The sequence below is a fragment of the Papaver somniferum genome, unplaced genomic scaffold, assembly GCF_003573695.1.
Source record: "Papaver somniferum cultivar HN1 unplaced genomic scaffold, ASM357369v1 unplaced-scaffold_21, whole genome shotgun sequence".
Lineage (NCBI taxonomy): Eukaryota > Viridiplantae > Streptophyta > Magnoliopsida > Ranunculales > Papaveraceae > Papaver > Papaver somniferum.
The window spans coordinates 438,142-460,794 of record NW_020631041.1 but is presented as its reverse complement, the minus strand read 5'-3'; the positions used below and the strand labels follow the sequence as shown (position 1 = coordinate 460,794).

General features: G+C 42.5%; 1 protein-coding gene, 1 non-coding gene and 1 pseudogene across 2 annotated transcripts; 1 reads left to right on the top strand and 2 right to left on the bottom strand.

The window, feature by feature from the left end:
* Window positions 1-542: 542 nt before the first annotated feature.
* LOC113340376 lies at window positions 543-2,609 on the bottom strand (annotated as a pseudogene).
* A 203-nt stretch (window positions 2,610-2,812) lies between these two features.
* On the top strand, window positions 2,813-2,886 carry TRNAV-CAC. The gene has a single exon. It is a non-coding gene; the product is annotated as a tRNA-Val (tRNA).
* A 551-nt stretch (window positions 2,887-3,437) lies between these two features.
* LOC113339229 (mitoferrin-like) lies at window positions 3,438-6,045 on the bottom strand. The gene is made up of 2 exons (XM_026584529.1): window positions 5,211-6,045; window positions 3,438-3,946 (listed from the first exon to the last, which is right to left on the bottom strand). The coding sequence occupies exons 1-2, from the start codon at window positions 5,979-5,981 to the stop codon at window positions 3,734-3,736; spliced, it is 984 nt and encodes a 327-aa protein (XP_026440314.1). The 5' UTR covers window positions 5,982-6,045; the 3' UTR covers window positions 3,438-3,733.
* Window positions 6,046-22,653: the final 16,608 nt, after the last annotated feature.

The window sequence follows — 22,653 nt, the reverse complement described above, 5'->3', positions numbered from 1 at the left end:
AAAGAGCCAAAGAGGTGGTGTGACTGGTGTTGGGTGTTCCTTCTCAGAGAGAGGCGCTGCAAAAAAGGAGGAAAAAGAAAATGAAAAACTCTTTGACGTAATTTTTCTATATATACCACCGTCAGATTAAATCCCTAAATGTAATAGTCAGTATTAGTCGGTACAAACGGGACGGGACATGAACAGGGCCGTGTACCTATACCCCTAGAGGTCGGTTCTCAGTTTTTGGACCGTTACCTGTACCCCTTCCTCAGTTCGGTACAAAATCAGGTACGGTTCCGGCACGGTCCGGTTTTTCGGCTCGGTTCCTGTGCACCCTTACTTGTGACCCGAACTCAGATTTTTTTTCTGGAATAATGCACATACTGTTTTGATGATCGTGATCATCATAATTGAGGATTTATTTATTATCAATCTCTTACAAGTTTGCATTAGGATGGTCTGTATTGGTGAGGAATACTGAGTGTAAATCTGGTGTAAGATCAGCTAAGAGAAGAGGAGAAGAACTGCGAAGGGCATATACTATTGACAGCTGAATTGTATCACCAAAAATCATTACAAGAACATGACCCATCTGAAAAATGATGGAACCGATTTCGGTCCCGAACGATTATCTCTCTTCCATAAACTCTAGATATGAATTTAGTTACAGAATGGCAATCACTGCATACACGAAGATTCTTTACAATTCTTAACGGTGTTCCTGGTTTTGTACTAATCAATCCAAATGCAATTGCTAACCGTTCACTGTGCTGACATAATGACTGCTGTTTCTCAACGTGCGCCACATTTGAAGTTCCTGTCATGAAACCTTCCACCTTTAACCTGTTCATTACCTCATCTAGCATTGAGTACATCTCTTTTGTTCTCAAGTGTGATTTGTCTCCCTTTCGAAACTCATGAATTAGGCCATCTATTTCAATCACACTACACCCAGGAATTTTCTTCATTTTTCTTTCTTTCATTGTTCTCCGTATTTGTATTGCATCTTTCCGTCTATCAGCTGAAGAGTATATGTTCGCCATGACAACAAAAGCACCGTCTTTATCCGGTTCGATTTCCACTAGCCTTTTCATGATAGTTTCAGCTAACTCAACTTCGCCATGCGTTTTGCAGGCACCTAATAGCGATCCCCATACAAAGGCGTCAGGCTCAATTCGCATGGTTCGAATAAACTCTTGTGCTTCTGCAATTAACCCTGCCCGGCCAAAAAGATCGACCATGCAACCATAATGCTCTGTTTGAGGCTCAATTTTGTACAAACTCGACATCTCTATAAAATGTCTTTTCCCTTCCTGCAGTAGTCCTGCATGGCTACAAGCTGATAAGACACCGATAAATGTCACCCCATTTGGTTTTATGCCTACCACACACATCTCTGACAAGAATTCTAATGCCTTCTCGCCTTGCCCATTCATAGCTAATCCAACAATCATCGATGTATAAGAAAACACGTCTCGTCTCTTCATATTCTTGAATACTTCAGATGCTTGGTCAATTCTACCACATTTCGCGTACATATCAACTAAAGAATTTCCTATAAACCCATCTGGCTTGATCCCATTTCTCCCTATATAAAAATGAACCCATTCACCCAATTCGAGTGCTCCAAGATGCGCACAAGAGTTAAGCACTCCAACTAATGTAACATTATCTGGTTTCACTCCTTCACTTTGCATTCTTAGGAACGCGTTCAACGCTTCCTTGAATTTCCCTTGGTGTGTTAACCCAGCAATCAGTGAATTCCAAGAAACAACATTCTTTTCAGGCATCTCTTTGGAAACTTTACAAGCAAGATCTACATCTCCACATTTCAGGTACATATCAACCAATGCATTACCAACAAAAATATCCAAATTCACCATATTATCAGATATATACTGACGTAATTTCCGGCCTAAATTCAAATCTTTCAACTTAGCGCAAGCTGAAAGCACAATGACCATAGTCATTTCATCAGCTCTCAATTCAGTTTCTCCCATTTCCAAAAACGCATGCACTGCTTCCTCTGGTAAATCTGTATTCGCATAAGCTTGAATCAAAGTAGTCCATGAAACCAAATCCCGTTGTGCACTCCCCTTAAACAATTTCTTCACATCATGACACAACCCACAAACAGCATACAATCTCATCAAAGCATTCTTGACATAAACATCTGACAAAACCCCGGTCTTCACCGCATAACAATGAACCATTTCGCCTTCTCTCAACGCTTTCTCCTTCGTTCAAGCCTTAAGAACAAACGGAATTGTAAAATTATCAGGAATCAACCCATTTTCGAGCATTACACAATAATAATACAATGAATTCTCCAATGAATTGTTCTCTTTACTCGAAGCGAACCCTCTAATAATAACATTGTAAAGATTAGCAGAAAACTAACGCAGCGTAATGGAGATTGCCTGATGGAGATAGAGCACAAAAGGAAATGAATTTAGTCCATACAAGCTGAGTTTGGAAATGCTTTGTTTTGAGTATGATTGAATGAATTTGCTTTAAGTCTTCCATGGATTTACAAGATTCTAAACTACGAAGAATTGAAGGAAGTTGTTGTGGAGGAGTATGCATTTTTTGCATAATCATCGAATTTGAAGAACAGGAAGAACGAATTTTCTCTCTTTCAAATTACACCAAAAGCTTGGAGACCAAATTTTTGTTATCCATGGGACAAAAAGTTATCCACTGGACAAAAGATAAATGATACTAATAACCTCGCTCCTGATATGGGGGGTCCTAACTCTTCCGCCATTTCTCCACAAAGAAAGCAAAAGATTAATATGTAAAAGCATTTATATTGAAAAGTTAGCAAATTGTCTGGTTGGTGTAGTTGGTTATCACGTTTGCCTCACACGCAAAAGGTCCCCAGTTCGAACCTGGGATCAGACATGTGTTATCTTTTTTTTATTATTTTCTTTATATTTTTTAATTTCTAGATGTTGTCTGGCAAGAAAATGCATTGAATTTTTATGTGTCTGTTTTGACAAGAAAATGTCCCCTGAACATATAAAAATATTTTGCCATCAGAGTTGCTCAGTTCAACCGCAAATTAAGAAGACAAATATGCCGACATTATGTTTTCTTGCACTCGCTTAGCTGCAAACAAGAAGAGCTTCTTCACTTCTCGTAAATAATGCTGCTTCACTCCTTCAAGCAACAGGCAAGGAGGTCCACACTTCGAGTTGAGTCTCCCACACTTTACAAGCTTGACAGTTGCAGTAACCCGTATGCGCTGATGGTGTAGGCAACCAAATCTGACATGAATGTACAAAAATAAGCTGAATCTAGTCTGCATTCTAACATAACACAAGCAAAACCAGCATTTTCTGGATGGAGCTTTTAGTGAAAAGAAAAACACAAAAGTAAAGAACATCAGCTCATAATATCTCAATTTCTGAATAAAAATCTGCAAAGATACTTTTTGCATCAGTCGTGCTTAATTAAGAACATGGCCTGTTTGCCAGTTTTTGATTCGCCTCAAAATTGTTATCAGTTATCACTTACTCTCACTAATAATACAACAAGGCAGAGGCAGCAGTTGGCCACGCAAAAATGGAGCATAAACAGCATGTGCCCATGCAAAAAATAACTAAAGAGGAATAACCCAATGACAGCGGTCAAAAAGAAAAAAGAACCCAATGACTTGTAAATTGTGGACTTACTTGAACCACACGAGACTGATCTGTTTTGGATACAAAAGGAAACGAGGAATTAGAAGGTTATGTTCATCGAGACGTTAGAGTTGAGGAGAAGGGTGTCCTTCAGGATCATTCTGCAGAAAGTTTTTCATTGCTTCATAAGTAGACCAGCAAATGGCAGCTGCAGGAGCATGGAACAATACTCTTGGCGTCAGTCCACGCAACAATGCCTGGTAACCCTCTTTAGCAACTATCTGCTTAAGAGCCAGCCTTATAGAGCTACTTTTAAACGTGTCTGCCCCACATACACCCTGAATCAAAAGATAAACGTCCAAACTAAGCTCAGTTTTTAATGCCATAGGTATAAGCTGACTATGTAACACATAACAAATTGGGAAAGAGTAAACAAAACAAAAAACGGCTTAAGGTTGAAGAAAGTGGAAAACATGAATTTAGTTCATAAATCTCACCCAATAGGACGTTAACGATTAAAGTAATTATGCTAATCAAAATAAACAGTAAAGCTAGGCTGGGTTCATCTACACATAGTTAACAACAAGTCCAAACCAATAACAAGAGACGGAATAGTCATAAGAAATACTTCACCCTGGTTGAATAAAACTCAAGCCCAAGCCATAATTTTAGTTCTAGCAAGTAAACTGTAATGGTATCAACAATCTCAGGGGAGCTTTTGAAGTGCTAACGTACCTGAAGACAGGGGACAACTTCAAGTATACTGCTTTGCCACTAAGAAACAGGCCAGCCTCCTAATCTGGATGTCTGAAGCCAGGAGGTTGCATCATACCAACATTTACACATAAATGCTCATGCAGAAAAGCATTGGACACACCCAATTGCTTGACTGACCAATTATTGTTAACTCCCAGGGTCAAAAACTACTCTAACAGTTGCCGACTTGACATCTGGACTAAAAGTCTCACCAAAATCAACTCCATCCTGTTGATTAGCCTTGTGCTACTAGTCTAGAATTAAGTCTATCTACAGTTCAGGAAGCACATAATTCAAAGTCTCATTCAACACAAGAGCATGATACTCATCTTCCATAAATCCCATCCACTTCTCATCCTTAGATGCCTCCATGAAACTTTTTGTCACAGAAATAGTATCTAATAAACTTGTAAAAGCAGTAGAAACTGGATGTTTTATAGAATGATTCAAGACAAAATCTGGAAACTGGATGTAATGATAGGATTATGAGTAACAGATTCAGATGGGACTAGAACAAAATCTGAGGATTCTGTAGCAGAAATCTCATTGAGAGATGAATCAATAGAAAAAACAGACGAAGAAGATGATGTAACACAAAGATTCTAAAGATTGCCCCATTCACGGACAAAGATCCACAAACATATCCCAACCCAATGCCTGCTCCAAATTTTAACCAATTAAATGTAACACGCATAAAGTTTACTACTACAACCTTTTTTGAACAAATCTACAAAAAGGTTTATTACTTCAACATTCAATTCCTAATGACATCATAATTATGCAATTAAAACATACTGCTAAAGAATCCAAAAACAATGAAAAAAGTAACAATGTCTGAACTAATACCTGACATTGCAATCTTGTCTTAACAACATCCAACGGAGTAGTAACCGCGCCAGCAAGAGCACCCGCAGCTCCTCCAGCCATAACATGAACCATCAATCGCTCTTCACTAGCATTCTCCGGCGAAAACTCACTCAAAACTTTCTTCATAGCTTCATAAGTAGCAAAATGCACAGCAGTAAAAGGTGCATTCATAACAATAGTGGTCCTATAACTCGCATAAAAAGCTCTAAACCCCTCTTCTTTAAACATTCTCAAAACACAATCTTTAACACCATTATAAGGACTCCTTTTCAACTGCAATCTCTGCTTAACAACATCCATAGGAGTCAATACCGCATCGCTCGCAGTCGTTGCAAGAACGCCAGAAACCGCGTGCACTAGTGGATGATGCCCAGGTTCATTACCACCTAATTTCCTTTTACAAGTTTCATAAACAGAGAAATAAACAGCATGGGCAGGACCAGCACCAAGACCCATTGCTGAAATTCCTCTATAAAGTCCTAAAGGACCTTCTTTTCGCATAATTGAAGTAAAAAATCTACCAATTTGATGATGACGGTGACTACAATAAGATGCAGCAGCAGCAGGTGAAGGAGATGTTGCAGCACCGAGCATTTGCATACGGGTTTTGAGTGTATCTACTGGGAACATTGCCATGTGTTCAACCATTCCTGCAATTGAACCAGCAACCATGAATTTCCATAAACCTAATCCATCATTTTCATGAGAGGTGAAATCTGGGTTTTGGATTTGTGTTGAGGTTTCTGTCATAACAATAATGAAGTGAAAAGTGAAGGGGATTCGGTGGTGGTGGTGGTGTTGCTGGTGGTGTAGGTTATAATCGATTTAATTTGGGGATTTCTGGGTTTAAGCTGCAGTAGGGTTTATGGAAGAAGAGAAAAAGGAAGCTTTTTTGATTTTGACTAATTTTGGAAGGTTATTGACTTGTCCATAAAGAAGACGAATTTTGACTAAAATTTGTCATGAGGCACGATACTATTGTCCAGCCCGCCCGTTAAGCCATCTGGAAAGCTATAGGCACGATACTAGAAGCTGGAGGTGAAAACTACAGGGAGACCCATTCTCCCAGATTTTTGCACTGAGAAACCCAAGCTCAGAAAACTACATGCGCGCACCCATTTTCTGGGAAAAAATTATTCTCAAACCCACACTTTCAAAAATTATGTTTTCGTCTGTTTTAATGGTCGAATTACACTTCTTCTTCAGTTCTTTTTCCTCTTCCTCCAACTGTGAAGTAATCGTTAAAATCTCTGGTGCAGGTTCAGGATTTGTCTCACAAGACCTTTATCTTCATGGGTTCTTTAGTGTTTCGATCAAATTACCAGCAGATTATACAGCCGGGGTTGTCGTTGCCTTCGATGAAGAAATCAAGTTAGAACTGGAAGATGGTGATGTTGTTAATGTTTGTGATTAATCTCTTCTCTGTTCCTACATCTAGGGTTTGAAATTGATGCTGCTACAGATCGAGAAAAAGAGAAGAGTTGCTCAGAAATTGAAGCTCGGATTCTGAATCTGCTTCTGAGATTCAGATGGAAATGGTGGTGAATTTTAGTTCAAAGCTGCGATTTGAGAAACAGATGATTAATAGAAAAATGGTGGTTGAGATGAATTTCAAGGGTTAGAAGATAATCTGCTGCTGTTGTGAATTGGGGGTTTTAAGTGAAGAAATATGAAACTGGGTTTAGTGTTTGAGCAGTTGAGGAAGAGAATAAACTGAGATTCTCATGTCAATGGATTCATCATTGTGTTGTTGCTGGTAATGACTTGTAACCGATAGTGCTGTCTCAATATCTCCAATAGTTGGACTTGAGTAGAAGCTGTGTTCTGGTGGTTGTAGTTCAATTTGCAGGTCAATTTGGGTATCGAAATGGTGGTTGCTGTTTGGTGAAGATGTCAGTGGAATTGAGATTTGTTCATGAGCAGAAGCAATGGGTTTTTGAGAACACTTCGATTGCAACAAGAAAAAGGAGATGTGCCTGTTCTTTGGTGGTTTTGCAGCCGAGTTTGGAGCTGAACTGGGTTCGATTTGAGCTGATATTTCAGCAGTAAAATGTTGCTTCTATACAACTGAATGATGAAATGTTTACAGGGGATTCGAATTGGATTAGTGTTGACAGCGGTGTGGCTCAAGTTTGTAAGGGTTTGGTCAAGTTTTTCTCAGGCGAAGGAGCTGGTGTTGCTGCTACGTCGGAAGTAGAGCTGTTGAATAAAGGGAAGTTCAGGCAAGCAAGGAATGAGGCTGGAATGACCAAGTCTGGGACTTATTTTGGTTGTATGTTGAGCTGAAGTTCAGTCTTAAGATATATATTGGTCATAATGGTTGAATAATCTGTTATGCAGCTATGAAAATGGATGCATAACCTGTTATGCATCTACAAAATTTGTTGCATAACTTGTTATGCAGTCCAGAAAACGGTTGCATAGCACATTATGCATCAACTTTTTCGTCACTATTGAAACCAACAAAAACAAAGACTGCACAACTTGTCATGCACCTACAATAATATCTGCATAACATGTTATGCAGTCGTGAAAATTGATGCATAACCTGTTATGCATCCGAAAATATGGCAGCATAATGCATTATGCATCGAGAAATTTGTTGCACAATATTTTATGCATCGAGAAAATAGATGCATAACCTGTTATGCATCCGAAAATATGTTTGCATAATGCATTATGCATCAATTTTTTATGTACGCACTAAAATCAACCAAAACAATGGCTACATAACTTGTTATAGATGCATAACTTTGTTATGCAGATGCATAATTTGTTATGCAGTCGAGAAAATGGTTGCATAATTCGTTATGCGTCTGCATAATGCGTTATGCATCCTTTTTGGTGGCTGCATAATGATTATGTATCAAGTTTTCAAAAAATTTGCCTAAAACGATGATCACTTCCGATTTTTTCATGAAAAACAAAAATTCGATATTGTTGTTTGTACTCGTTGCGTAGCTCTCTTTAAAAGATTTCAAACCATATAAAATTTGTAAATTTCTAAGGTGCGGATTTTTAGATATGTTATGTCCAAGTTGAGTTGCCAATTATACCCCTGATGCATAACTCAGTCATGCAGATGCATAATCCGTCAAGCAGAAATTTTTAATAATTTCATATAATTATGGGTGTCACGGAAATAATTATGGGTGTCACAGTACCCAAAATTAATTATGAGCTTGACAATGAGAATATTATTTTTTTTGGGTCTCCCCCTAATTTCCCCAAGCTGGAATCGTCTTTCCGATCTCGGGCCCAACAAAAACATATTTTAACCCAAAATTGGGTAAATCTCTGTCTATATCTTCTCCCTTAAAGGCCTTGACAAATAAAGCTCTCACATTAAACGACGATGAAATCTTCGTTTTCTATTAGCCTAGAAACGCTTTTCTAATGCAGAAGATATGATGAGGACACTTGACATAACTCTATTGGTTGTAATAATTAAAATTTAGTTATAATTTGGATACATCAAATATTTAACTGTCTGTTAGTAACGGTGTTGGAAAAAAGTTAGGTACACAATACTTATGTTAGAATTTAAACTTGAATTATTTAGTTACACCGTGTTTACACCTATACTTAACTGTAATTTAGCAAGGATGGACGAAACTCGCGTCCAAACCGTTAAAAAAAAGAAAAAAAAAATAAGAGAAAAAAGAAACGTGAAACTCAAAGAAAAAAGAAAAAAAAGAACGTAAAACTTTTAAAACGTGAAACTCGGGAAATCATTGACACACCAAAAAAAGGAAATCGGTTGAAATCAAGAGTTCGTGATAAAAATGGAATTGGCCTTTCATCATGAACCGTATCTTAATAAGGTTCTTATGAATTAAATATTGCTTCAAAGTCGGGTTCCTAACATCTGAAAGAAGGGAATTTTCTTCAACATAAAGTGTGTTCCTCTCAAATATATATAACCAGGACTCTATTGGTACAACTTGTAAGAGAAGTACGTTGGGTCTTTAAGTTATAGCTCCAGAGCAGTGCTGATCACTTGAGTCTTTATTAACTAAATGGCTTTTCTATATTTTATCACAGTGTGGGGGATACAATCTGTTATTAGGTAGTACGATATCCAGAACTAGACTATGGTTATGGAGTCCATGTGAAGTTGTGGTTCCTTTAGCTATGAACAACATCTTTCTCGCCTTAACATACTGATTGTCAGTACATCTTTAATGAATTTGCTATTGACTAATACATTTGATTTTGATATCAGTGAAGGCGGTTAGGGTTACTGATGTAATTGAGCACCCCCCGAGATATCATTCTACAGTATGCTAGACCATTTGGACAGAGGGCGCTTTTGAAGTTTGCTTAGTACATTGCTGCTGCACCACAAGCAGGAAGACACACCCTGCATACATTCACCAATCAGATGCAGAAACCTGCCTCTTGCAGTAAGTAAAATTCTAGACACTTTCCCTTTAATTTTATCTGATTTTGAGATTTTCTTGCCTTCTTGCTTAAATTTTGTATAAATCGAGGGTTTTTGCTAATTTTTTAGTTTGGGATTTTACAGGAAAGGAACAAAAAAGGATTTTAGTACTGCGGTTCTTATTAGGAAAATATGGTAACAATCAGTAATGTCCTCCCAAAAATTATATACAATCCCTCTCTTTATGTTTTAGAATATCTTAAAATTCCAGTACAAGTGTGTTTTGGTTAAGTTTGGAGAAGAAAACATTATTGAATTTAGATCTGTAGAATCATTGGTAACAATTATGAAGAGTAACACAAGAAAACCACTGTATTTAAGAACGATAGCTACGATTAATGTGTGCACATATTTCATTATCAAACACGTGTACATAGGAAGATACGTGGAGGGCATGCGGACAAGGTCATCAAAGTATGATGACACACGCTCATAACCAAGAATTCCATCCCGTCAACAAGAGATCTTTGTCCGAACAATCCAAGGATAGAAGTTAAAGGATGTTCCGGTAACACGCTGTACTGCGAAGCACCAAATAACTCCGCAAAGAGTTACTTTATCTCATCCCCAGAAGGAGCCAAGATCAACGATGGAGAGAAGATGTACTGACATGGATGCGACAGAGGCAGAAAACACTTGCCTGACACGAGCAGGCGCCTCAACTACCCGCATTAAACACCCTGAGCAGCATACGTGTCGATCAACCCGTGGAACGAACGAGGATGACTCTGCGTGATGAAGTTACGAACGAAGACCCCTGCGTGATGGACACAAAACACAAGAAGATAAGGTTCCAACGTCCTTCAGAGATGGGTCCCACACACTAACCCTATAAATACCCCCTCTCCGCCAAGAGGAATGGGGATCGGAAAAATCAGGAAGAGAAGGAGAGAGAAGAATTTTTAGCGTAAGTTAGTCCTTTACAATAGAAAGACATGTAAACTGAAAAGTCATTCGACTACTCCTGTAACCGTCAAGTATATAGTGAAACGACAAACCCCGTGGACGTAGGCCTTAGTGCTGAACCACGTAAACCTTGGTCTTGTTTATATTTCAGCACTTTAAGTTTGCCTAAAACCCCATGAATCTTTACGTCTATGTTTTGTTTTCTTTGTTCTTACTTTTATCCCGTGCGAAACGCCTTGCACGGAGTTAGATGAGGCCGTGATAAACCCGAGGGTTTTGAGCCAAGGAATCAACACTGTAATATCATCATTACAAATCATTCTAAATTACGATGTTTGGTTGTGAGAATTCAGATACCTTCGTGATTTGTGTGTTCACAATTTGGCGCTAGAAACAGGGACTTCGTCCCGGTAAAAGATTTATCTTATCATGTGATTTCATAATTAAATTAACGTAAGATTGCTCTGCTTCATTATCTTTAACAGTATTTATCTTATATTAACTTTACCATGTTCAAACACGCACCCGTTGTCTTCGGTACTACCGACAGTATCGTCATTTACTGGTTGAAAGATTTATTACTTAGATCCACGGATCTACATTTTTCTGAATCTCGTACGTACCTATCTTTCCGCTGGGTTTTTGTAAGTTTTCAAAGGATTTACGTGCAGTTTTAAAAAGGGGTTTTCTCGCGTTCCCTCACACTTTAATGAATCCGCATTTTTAATAAGAATTTAATCCATATACTTTAACTCATGTTTTAATCAAATGAGCTTCGCTAAGAGTTCTCTGTGGCCCTCGGGCAGTTTCTCCCTGTCGTGGAATTAAGAATTTTCGCAAACTAACCCGATCCGCGCGGACATTTCTGTTTCTCGCTGTTTGAAATTCCCTTGTGCATAAAGATGCAAGAAGTAGGAAAATCCAGAGCCACGTCAAAGGAAGCACCGAGGACAACCCCGGTCATCACCTGGAGCAAGCAGAAAGGAGACAAAGCCAAAATGACCAGTCAGAGACAGGACACTACGGAAATCACTTCGCCTATGAATGCTAATACCGTTGCAGCCGCGGCCCTCAGAGCAGCGGCAACAAAATATGATACGACAGCGGCAGTCCCGAAGACTGCGGAAGCCGTGAAAACTCTTGCTACGAATCAATTTCACCACCAAAGAAAAGGGTGGATGAATCCAGAACGTATCAACCCGGGCATCCGCCAACCTTCGGAATACCATCAACCAATGAGCTGAATCAAAGGCGGGTGACTCAACACCGCAGATGGGCACTCGCCCGATAGGGAATGCGAACGATCGAAGCTGAACCTCCCCCGCCTTTAGTGAACTACATAGAAGAAGGCGGCCCGATGGCAGTAATACCCCGAGATGGGACTCCCAATCAAGGGTCGAACCAATCAGACCGATTGATGGCCGAACTTGAAGAATTGAAGAAAAGCCAAAAGGTTTACGCGGATGCTGTGGCTTTGTTGGCCAGAGAAAACCAGGATTTAAAAGACCGGATTTCCTTAAGCACAAAGACGAGCCAACAACTCGATGAAGCAAATTCAAAGGCACCCGAACCAAACCGAGACCAAAGTCATCGTAGCAGCCAATGGAAACGCGGCCAGAGGAAGTAGCGCATCCGACCCAGATTATAACGATGGAGAGTCAAGCTATCACGAGCAGAGGAAGGGCACCACCGCGCGATGGAAGAGCTGCGTGATGAAATGATGGCAGAGATCAGGAATTAAAAATAGACAAGGCGGAGGAAGGTTAGAAGAGTCATGAGAGAGGCTAACTCCACACCCTTAACTCATCGCCTGGCCAACACCCTATTCCACTCAAATGCCCTGTCCCGACATTCGAATGCTATGACGGATCCAGCGATCCCGCTGCACACATTCGGTATTATAACCGTGTACTGGCTAGATGGAGCCAGAACGACGCAGTACTCTGTAGATACTTCCCATCGAGCTGAAGGGATCGATTGTCTTGGTTTGATAATCTGCCGCCAAACTCCATCCACTCCTACGACCAACTCGCAGAAAAGTTCTTAAGAACTTACATGTACAACAAGGCTGTTAATACTGGAATGGATAAGCTCTTTTCACTGGCAATCCTATAAGGAAACCACGAGGGAATACACCAACAGATGGCACAAGGTCTGCCAAGCCATAGGAAGTGTGGACCCGGTGGTAAGTATCAACTGCTACAAGTGGGGATTAGACCGAATGAGTCCACTCTTTGTTGAGATTCATGGAAGCGTGCCTAAGACAGAGGGGGATCTTCGAATAATTATTGAAAAACACGCTCGTCTTGAAGAAATCCAGCGTGAAAACCCGAGGGCGTACCCACAGAGAACTCACCGTACAATTCCGCAGAACAAACCACTGGAACAAAAGGAATTTCGGTGGAACGACCTCACGAAGATAGGAAAGAAGGGACGAAAGGCGAAAGACGATCGGAAGTTCGAAGATCAAGTTTACACAAAGCTCAATGCTAGCTATGCTCGGATCCTGCGAGAGATCAAAGGAAGGGAAAATCTGGAATGGCCATGGTCTAAGGGAAAACAACCCCCAAGAACCGAGAAATCCAAAGATTACTGTGAATACCACTGTTTCAACGGGCACCAGACCGAAAAATGTAAAAACCTCAAAATAATGATCCAGAAATTGATTGATGCGGGCGAGCTCAAACATTACATACGAAAGGATGTCGCAGAGGATAGATCTAAACGAACCAAGCCAGTCCAACTTCCAGAAGGGAACCGCACAATCAACACCATCTCGTGTTCTGAAACCGCAGGGCCCTCACTTACAGCACAGATAGGAAAGAGGTTACGGAAGCAGTTCGAGGACCGATGCGAATTGTATAAGATCGATGGGATAGAGGTGGACGAACATGAAGAGTGGATGGACTCACCTATTATCTTCGATGCTGAAGATATCGACGAAGATATGGAAGACCATAACGACCCCTTGGTCCTCACACTACCCGTGGCTGGATGTAACCTTAAAAAGATCCTCATAGACGGGGGAAGCTCAGTGAACGTTCTATTCTACGATGCATTCAAACGAATGAAGCTCCATGAAGAACAGCTAATGACCTCTTATTACACCATCTACGGATTTAATGGAGCACCCACGAAGCCATTGGGAGACATCGTGTTGCAGGTTGACGCGGACCCATGAAAGTAGAAACACGGTTCAGCGTAGTGGACGCCCCGTCCCCCTACAATGCCATCATTGGACGAAAATGGTTACATAAACTCAAGGGAGTGGCGGCAACGTACTACCAATATCTCAGATTCCCTACACCTGAGGGAGTAATGGAAATCAAGGGAGATCGGGTCTCTGCAAGAGAGTGCCAAGCCACTCAGGATCGCATCAACAACGAACAAGAAAAGCAACACAAAACCCGAAGACTTAAAAAAAAGAAGCTGCGAAAGAGAAGGCCATAGACCAGTTCCTCAAGGAAACTACAGGAAGGGATTTGACCAAAGATGATAATGTCCGGAACACAGAGACAAGTACTTCAGCAGCCAGGGACAGAAACATACCAAGTAGCAATTAAAGAACGTCCCAGTCCTCGGGGATCCGAAGCCGGTTTTCACGCCAGTAGAGCCCGTAAAAGAAATCAACATAGGAACGGAGGAAAACCCGAAGATGATCAAAGTAGGGACCATAATGGACGAAAAGAGAGATTCCCTGACCAAGTTACTTAAAGAATACGCAGATGTATTCGCCTGGAAATTAGGAGATATGCCTGGGATTGACCCAAAAATAATCCAACACGAGCTGCGCATCAAACCAGGCACGCCACCTTTCAGACAGAAAATAAGAAAAGTTGCGCCGGAATATCATAAGGCAGTGGAAAAAGAACTTCGAAAACTACTAGACGCAGGTTTCATCAAGGAGGTCAAGTACCCTACGTGGATCTCCAATATGGTCGTCGTTCCTAAGAAAAATGGGGGGGTTAGGATATGCATCGATTTCACTAACCTCAACAAAGCATGTCCAAAGGATAGCTATCCATTGCCAAGCATAGATCAGCTGGTAGAAGCAGTAGAAGGATATGAAGAACTGTCATTCATGGATGGACATTCTGGCTACAACCAAGTGGCCCTGGCAGAAGAGGATCAGCCACACACAGCGTTCTACACACCACATGGTCTTTATTGCTACACTAGAATGCCTTTCGGACTTCGAAACGCAGGGGCAACATACCAAAGAATGGTCGATGCTATCTTCAGGCCATGGATCGGAAGTACCTTAGAAGTCTACGTTGACGATATGCTCGTCAAAAGCAAGCTGCGCAAAGATCACCACAAGGATCTGAGAGACATCTTCGAAGCAATGAGGAAACACCGCATGAAAGTAAATCCAGAGAAATGTACTTTCGGTGTCACCTCAGGGAAATTCCTCGGGTATTTGGTAACAAAAAGGGGCATCGAGGTAGACCCAGTGAAGATTCAGGCCATAGTAGAAATGCCATCCCCAAAGAATTTAAAAGAAGTTCAGAAGCTCAATGGGTCCATAGCAGCCTTGGGCAGATTTATTGCCCGATCTTCGGACAAATGCAGACATTTCTTCAATATTCTCAAAAAGGGAGCAAGTTTGAATGGACCGCAGAATGCGAAGAAGCCTTCCAAAAAATCAAAGAACACCTAGCTTCGATTCCGATCCTGCAGAAGCCGGATCCTGATGAGGTTTTGGCATTATACATAGCAGCAACCGAAGACGCAGTCAGCGCAGTGTTGGTCAAAACCAATACGAAGATAGAACAACCTATCTATTACGTCAGTAAGACCCTCAATTCTGCGGAAAGGAACTACACAAAGATCGAACAGCTTATCCTAGCATTGGTATGGGCTACTCAAAAGCTGAGAACCTACTTCCTAACTCACTTCGTCCGGGTCCCATGCAAAGCACCACTGGAAGCAGTCCTCAAAAGCGCGGGAAAAGTGGGCAGAATAGCCAAGTGGAACACCCACCTGGACCAATTCAACATCATTCATGAAATTCAACATTCTCGAAAATCCCAAGTTTTGGCGGATTTCTTAGCAGACCTTCCCCTGGACAACGACGATGAGATTAAGGGAATACCAGAAGCCGAGGAAGAAAGCAAGGATCCAATGGATATCCTCGAACCCTCGAGTCAAAGACAATGGGAAGTCTTCGTCGACGGTTCCAAAAATAAGGAAGGAGCAGGAATAGGCATTGTCATCACCACCCCAACCGGAGAAAGGATTGTACAGGCACTCAGGTTAGAATTCAAAGAGCATACCAACAACATCGTCGAATACGAGGCAGTCGTACATGCCCTCCGATAATAATAGAGATGGGAGTAGCCGACGTAAGACTAACAAGTGATTCACAGCTTGTCATACGGCAAATAGGGCTCGAGTACAACGTGTACGATGACACCCTCTCAGCTTACATGGCCTTGGTCCAAACATTGGCATCACAAATTCCGAACATCAAGTTCCGGCACTTATGCAGAAGGGATCTCAGGCACGCAGATGCCCTGGCATATATATCATCCATGCTGAAGGACGAAAGCATCGAAGCTATTAAAATAACAAGGGTATACGAGCCTTCGATTACACCTCAATTCTCCTTCGCTACCAATCAAGATACAGTGGAAGAAATACCGAAGACCAGGTAGGAGAGGACATCCATAACGATTTTGACGAAGAAGATATCCTGTCAAGAGCAAATCAAGACGAAGACTTCAGCAACGAAGATGATTGGAGAACGGTGATCCATGCGTTTCTCGAAAAGGGAAGTTTACCCGCGGACCATAAACAGGCTAGGAAAATACTCTCCAAAGCAGGAAGATATGATCTTCGGGATGGGGTCCTGTACAAGAAATCCTTCCTCGGACCGTTACTACGTTGCTTATCTCGAAAAGAGGGGCACCGAATTCTAAATGACATCCATTATGGGGACGCAGGGAATCATAGCGGTATGAGATCACTAGCCGACAAAGCCAAAACGCAAGGATATTACTGGCCCACGATGATACAGGATGCCGCAAGAATGTCCCGACGATGCGAAGAATGTCAGCGTTTCGCCAAAAAGATACACGCGCCAGCAACAATGTTAAATTCTGTAGATAGCCCGTGGCCATTCGCAAAATGGGGCATAGATATCGTCGGGCCTTTCATCGAAGGATCAGGGAAAAGGCGATTTTTGATAGTAGCCACGGACTACTTCAGTAAATGGGTGGAAGCTAAAGCCTTAGCCAGGATCAGAGACGTGGATGTGTTTACTTTCATATTCCAGAACATCATCTGCAGGTTCGGCATACCAGCAGAAATCGTATCCGATAATGGTAAGCAATTACAAGGGAAAAACATAGACATGCTCTTCGATGCTTTCAAAATAAGGAAGAACAAATCCACCCCTATATACCCTCAAAGCAACGGACAAGCGGAAGCCACCAACAAGACCCTCGCCCTTATCCTCAAAAAACAATTAGACGAACATAAGGGGCGGTGGTGTGAACAGTTACACAATGTGTTATGGGCATACAGGACAACGAAGATCTGCCACTGGGAATCCCCGTTTCTCCTCACTTATGGAGCTGAAGCAGTCATCCCTACAGAGATACTCATGCCAACCACAAACCGAAGCGTGGGAGAAAAATCTCACAACAGACATGATGTTAGAGAGATTGGACGACCTAGAAGAAAGAAGGGAAGCAGCATTGCAGAAGATGGAAAATTACCAACGAAGACTTGCAAGGGAGTACAACAAAAAGGTAAAGCTTCGGAATTTTGTAGAGGGGAGTATGTGTTGAGAACAATCCCACAGTATCAACGAGAGAAGAGATGGGGAAAGTTAGCACCTACGTGGGGAGGACCTTTTATAATACACGATATTGCGGGAAGCGGTTCCTACTACCTTCGTAATCTGAAAGGCGATCCTCCGGCATCCTTGGAATGCTAAGTGGCTCAAACCATACTTCCCATAGGGGCAACGCAGCCTTGCAACTGCGTGAAGGTACCAGAAGAAGAAGGGAGCGTGACCACTCTACATGTTTCTATCTCTGGACGAGGAATTGCAGGCCTCAACCTATCAATCAAACAAGCTTTCTATATATCAAGTAACTAAACCTATCGACAATATTGGGGAAAGTAGTTAATCTACAATCTCTCAGGGCTCCCCCGTCAGTGTCCATAAGTGTAAGACCAGGGGGAAGGCACCCAGCAGAAAGAGATACCCAACCAATCTTAAGGCAACGGGTCGACGGAATGGGTGTATGTAAATTTTTAACCCCATATCCTAGAACGTTGCCTCGGCCCCACCGTCTGGGAATCCTCTGGCCAAGGGTTCGCCAGCGGGGTGACAGGTCTCAAGCGATCACGAAGGTACCTCCCTTCGGATCGCACCCAAACACTTAAAACTTTGATTTTAGAGTCTTTCACAATGCTTAAAATAAAAACAAACCAACATTGCAGGTATATCAAGAAAAGATCCATTTCATAAAGGATGATTACAAAAGAAGGCCAATTCAAGGAAGAATACACATCAAAAAATATTCTTTTACATGATTACAAAATGGAAGGATAATGATGCCGGTCTCTACAAAATGCTGCGGTCTCTACTAGATGATGCCGCCCATCAGGATTGTTCCGAAGACTTGAAGGGACGCTCCCACCAGATGAGGGTCCCGAGGAGCCAGGCAAGGCAGCAGGTACTGGACGACGCGGATAGTTCTTCACGAGGCCATGCTCGTCTTAGGCCAAGTCTATCTTCTCCAACATCTTGTTCGTCTCCTCAGCCAATTGACACCGAGCCTTGTGCTTAATAACTGTCGTCCGCTGTTGGGCTTGGGATAACAATGAAGATAGACGATTCACTTCTTTAGAAGCAGCACCAACGGCCTCCTCGCGGGATGCCGCCAAACTCTTGAAATGATTAGTCTGTTCTTCCTGCTGCGCTAAGGAAGATTGAGCCTTTTCAAGTTTTCATTTGAACGCGAGTTGTCCCTCGAGCTCTGAAAAGACAACACCAGGGAGTTAGCACAGAAAAGACACAATCACACTCGATGAATAGGGTTATACCTTCGACACAAGCCGAAGCTCTTCATACTCATTAACAACCGCATCTCGCGCTTCATCAAGATGGTCATATTCCGCGGATAATTTCTTATAATCTAGTTGAAGGTTGGTGAGAGTAAATTGACTGGCATCTAATTCTACCTGCTTCATCGAATCCATGTGACGAAGGTGGTCGACTTCTTTGTTTATCTCTGATACCCCTTGCTCAATCTGTACATACACACTTCAAGATTTCTCTCAGACTCAGCCTGACGAGCTACTTCAGCGCGGGACGCGGCAAGGGCCTTGCTTAGAGCACCGGCTTCGGCACGGGCATTGTCCCTTTCTCTGGTAAGACACACACTATCCTTAACTCCTGGAAAAGGGAGGGATCGAGCCTTTTGTAATTCCTCTTCCAGAAGTTGTATCCTAGACTCCAACAAGAAGTACGCTCACGGGATTCCCGCAATTCTCACGTGTCCACAATGTACCGTTGAATAAAGCACGGTCATGGTTATACAGATTCTGCATATCAATCTGAACATGCCTTGCGCGCCATACCTCAGCCCGAGCGTCCCACTTTTGGCTTCGCTTTAATTTTCTCAACAAGCTCTTTGATACGAGATTTCTGCCGTGCCCTTTCATTGGAGCCATATCAGCTCGGGGATGCCACCCACTGGAATAGGGTGGGGAGACTCAGACAGAACACTCTAAGTAATAGAGAATTATGACACATGCGAGGGAAAAGAGGAAAAAAGCCAAACCTGTGAAAGCTGAAACTTGGCCGCGAGTTTGCTCTAACTCGGCGCGAACGACTGCAAGCTCTGAACGAAGACCAGCCTCCGCTTCACCCAGCTTTTCTTTCTCTTTGAGTCTTTTCTTCAGCTCTTCATTTCCACCTCAGCCGCAGATAATTCCTTTTCTCTGTGACGAAGCTTAGCCTCGAGCTTCAGAGATTTCGCTTTGAAGAACTGATACAGCACGTGGTTACAATGCTCATCTCATCATCTACACATCAAGACGACAAACATTATTTCACCGAAGAATTCGATCGTCACGAAGAAATATGTACGAAAATTTCCTCCAAGACACGCTGCTGAGGAAAGCCATATTGATACCCGTCGGCTATGGCCATCATATCCGCAACGGAAGAGGAGGCTCCGACACAAGGGTAGCTTCGGGAACACTCAAATTTCTTCCCCAGGCCTCAGATACCCGCGCCTTGGAAGACATTTCCATCATACGACGGGTATACGCATCAGAATCCTTTTCACCAGTAACAACCGGGGCGGGATGAGGGACAAATAGCAGATCCTTTTTCTTGAGCCAATCCATTATGGCGTCTCACCCTCAGATGTCGGCGAATGAGGAAATCCGCGGCAGGTGAATCAATCACCGACTTCCCCTTTTCTGATACGGCCCTTCAGCACAAATGTCGGCACCACATGCGCACCATGCTCCTCCGCCCACCATCCGAACAACAGCGCTTCGTTATCAGCACCCCGAGCACATCCCAATCATCATTGGGGGAAAGTAAGAGAGAAGTCCTCAGGAAAATCGAGGGCATCGTCGAAGAACTCCCTTGGAATACATCCGGTCAAAAGAAAACTCTTGAGAAAGGGTGGGGGAGTATCCACGCATCACCAGCAGGGGCAGAAATATCACCAATAACACCGCCATCAGCTACCACGGCGTTTTCTCCCTTCATCACCATCATGACCCGCACAGACCTCTTCTTCGACATTGAGAGGGGAAGTATCAGTACGTTCCTCCCCATCTGTAATCTCCTCATCCTCAGCAAACTCTTCGTTCACCGGACTGGCAACTTCTTCATGATCCTCAGCCTCACCCATCACAATGGTAGAACTGCTTCGGTTAATCTTTTTCTTCTTCGACACCTGAAAACACACACCACAAAAAGAATTATTTTTCCCGAACAGTTGAATTTCTAAAGAAGGAGAAGCGCAGCTAGAATCCGCATACCTGGGCAGTCGAGGCACTCCTCGGTGGAAGTATAGCACCAGAACCTTCCTCCTCGTCTCCCTCAACGACGTCAAGGGCATAAGGAAAATTCATACCTGAGAAGTTTAAACGCCAGGGACAGAAATCTCCATAACGAGCAGGAGGAGATTCACGTGGCCTGCTACCTCAGTAGGACGCCAACCGCGTGGGCCGGGAATCCAACCGTACGCCCAAGGACCAACAACTTCGATAACGGTAGCGTGCCACTCGTAGTCATGGTCGCGCTTGATCTCTCGCGTGCCGGAAAAAGTTTCCGCTGACTAGACCCTCCGTGCCGGGAACATACTTCAGCTTGGCATCGCTGACCTCATTTAACAGACGAATTTCGCCCCGAGGAGCAGCAGATTCCGAAGGCTAACACTCCACGGCTTACGGTTCCTACTATTGACGTAATCACCGAAGGAGTTATTGAAATTCTCAGGAGTATACCATTCCTTCTCCGCGGGATTGGGAACGTAAAAGTCATTGTTGTCTCTCCCTTACTCCGCAGATAGCACTCCCTCAGTGCACGAAGATAATTCCCCGATAGTTGCGATACAGAACGGCTGTGAGTATTGGTGGAAGAGCCTTCACGACTAGCAAGCACATCATAGTATAAGGAATCACCAGACTTGTACAACGGTAGCATAAGACCAGCTTCGAACGCTCCAACCGTAGTCAACAAATGAAATTCATCGAACTCATACTTTGAGATAAGCTCATAAGTAATATCATCCTCAGGGGCATAGAAACAAACCTCGAAGGCTTGAAGTTCATGCTTTTCCTTGAATATTTCGAGATCGATATGCTTGAACGTTACTTTTTTCTTGCTGACCGAAACGCTGCGTATCAATGGGGCAGCCTCATCCTCCTCGGCGGGAACAAATGAACCAATGAAAGACTCGGAAGCCTTTCTCTTCAAAGAAGGATTTTTTGAAGACTCAGCCCTCGAAACACTACCTTTGGTATTCTTCCCTTTAAAAGAACTTATAGGAGGGGGCGGCAGATGACGCTCGGGATCTACAAAACGTAGTGGAGGAACATCAAAACAGACAGCACGGGTTGGTGGCTGCGTACTCCTAATATCATCACGAGGACGATACATCGCGCGATCGACAACTCTTCGAGACCCAGAAGGATTTGTCGAAGGAACCTCTTCCCTAGAAGATGAGGCCCTCGCCCCAGAAGAAACTCGATTTTTACGAACATCATCTTGAGACTCTCTACGCAGAGGAGATCTCGATAGACCAGAATCAGGAGTCTGATAGGGAAGCCGCGGACGGTCAGACATGGCTGCGGGAGATTAATCATAAACAAGTCAAAAACAAGCACAAGGACATCAAAACCCAGAAACTCTAAAATTAGCATACATGCTGGAAACTACTTAAATCCCTACCCTGAAAAGCTCAAGCAAAACAATGGCCTCCTTGATTTAAGACGAAGAACAGGGGCAAACTAGCATGCAAGCATTAAAAGAGGTTCTTCATCACAAACAAGGGACAACAGTAGCAGAAAATTTACAAATCAACATAGCATGAAACAGTAAAAACAAAGAAAAACTTACCAGCAAAAATAGCAGCAGAAAGAACAAATCAGAAATAAAGAGGAGGAAAGTGTGATTAATGCTAAGACGGAGAGAATTTAAGGACTGAAGAATGAAAACTGACAGAGAATTTAAATGAAGACTGACAGAGAATTTAAGGGCTGAAGAACAAGGAATGAAGAGCAAGGAATGAAGACGGAGAGAATGAAATTAATTTTTCTCTTCCTTAATATAAATAAAGAGGAGGAAGTTAAGAGAGGAATGGGAAACGTGCCCATTAAATGAGCAGTTAATGCACGAATAAAGGAACATGCCCAAGTATCTAGGAGAAGTTATTAGGAGAGAGGAAGAATATGTAACGACTATTTTCTTCGATGCTCCCGCTAAACACTCAAGCCCGAAGAAAAGGGGCAAACTGTGTGCACATATTTCATCATCAAACACGTGTACATAGGAAGATACGTGGAGGGCATGCAGACAAGGTCATCAAA

Bases quoted from the DNA above. Each gene is read 5' to 3' on its own strand.
- LOC113339229 (XM_026584529.1), bottom strand. From the start codon at position 5,981: ATGACAGAAACCTCAACACAAATCCAAAACCCAGATTTCACCTCTCAT. The intron at 3,947-5,210 runs GTATTAGTTCAG...CTTTTGATTCAG, and splicing joins AGACAAGATTGCAATGTCAG to GGTGTATGTGGGGCAGACAC.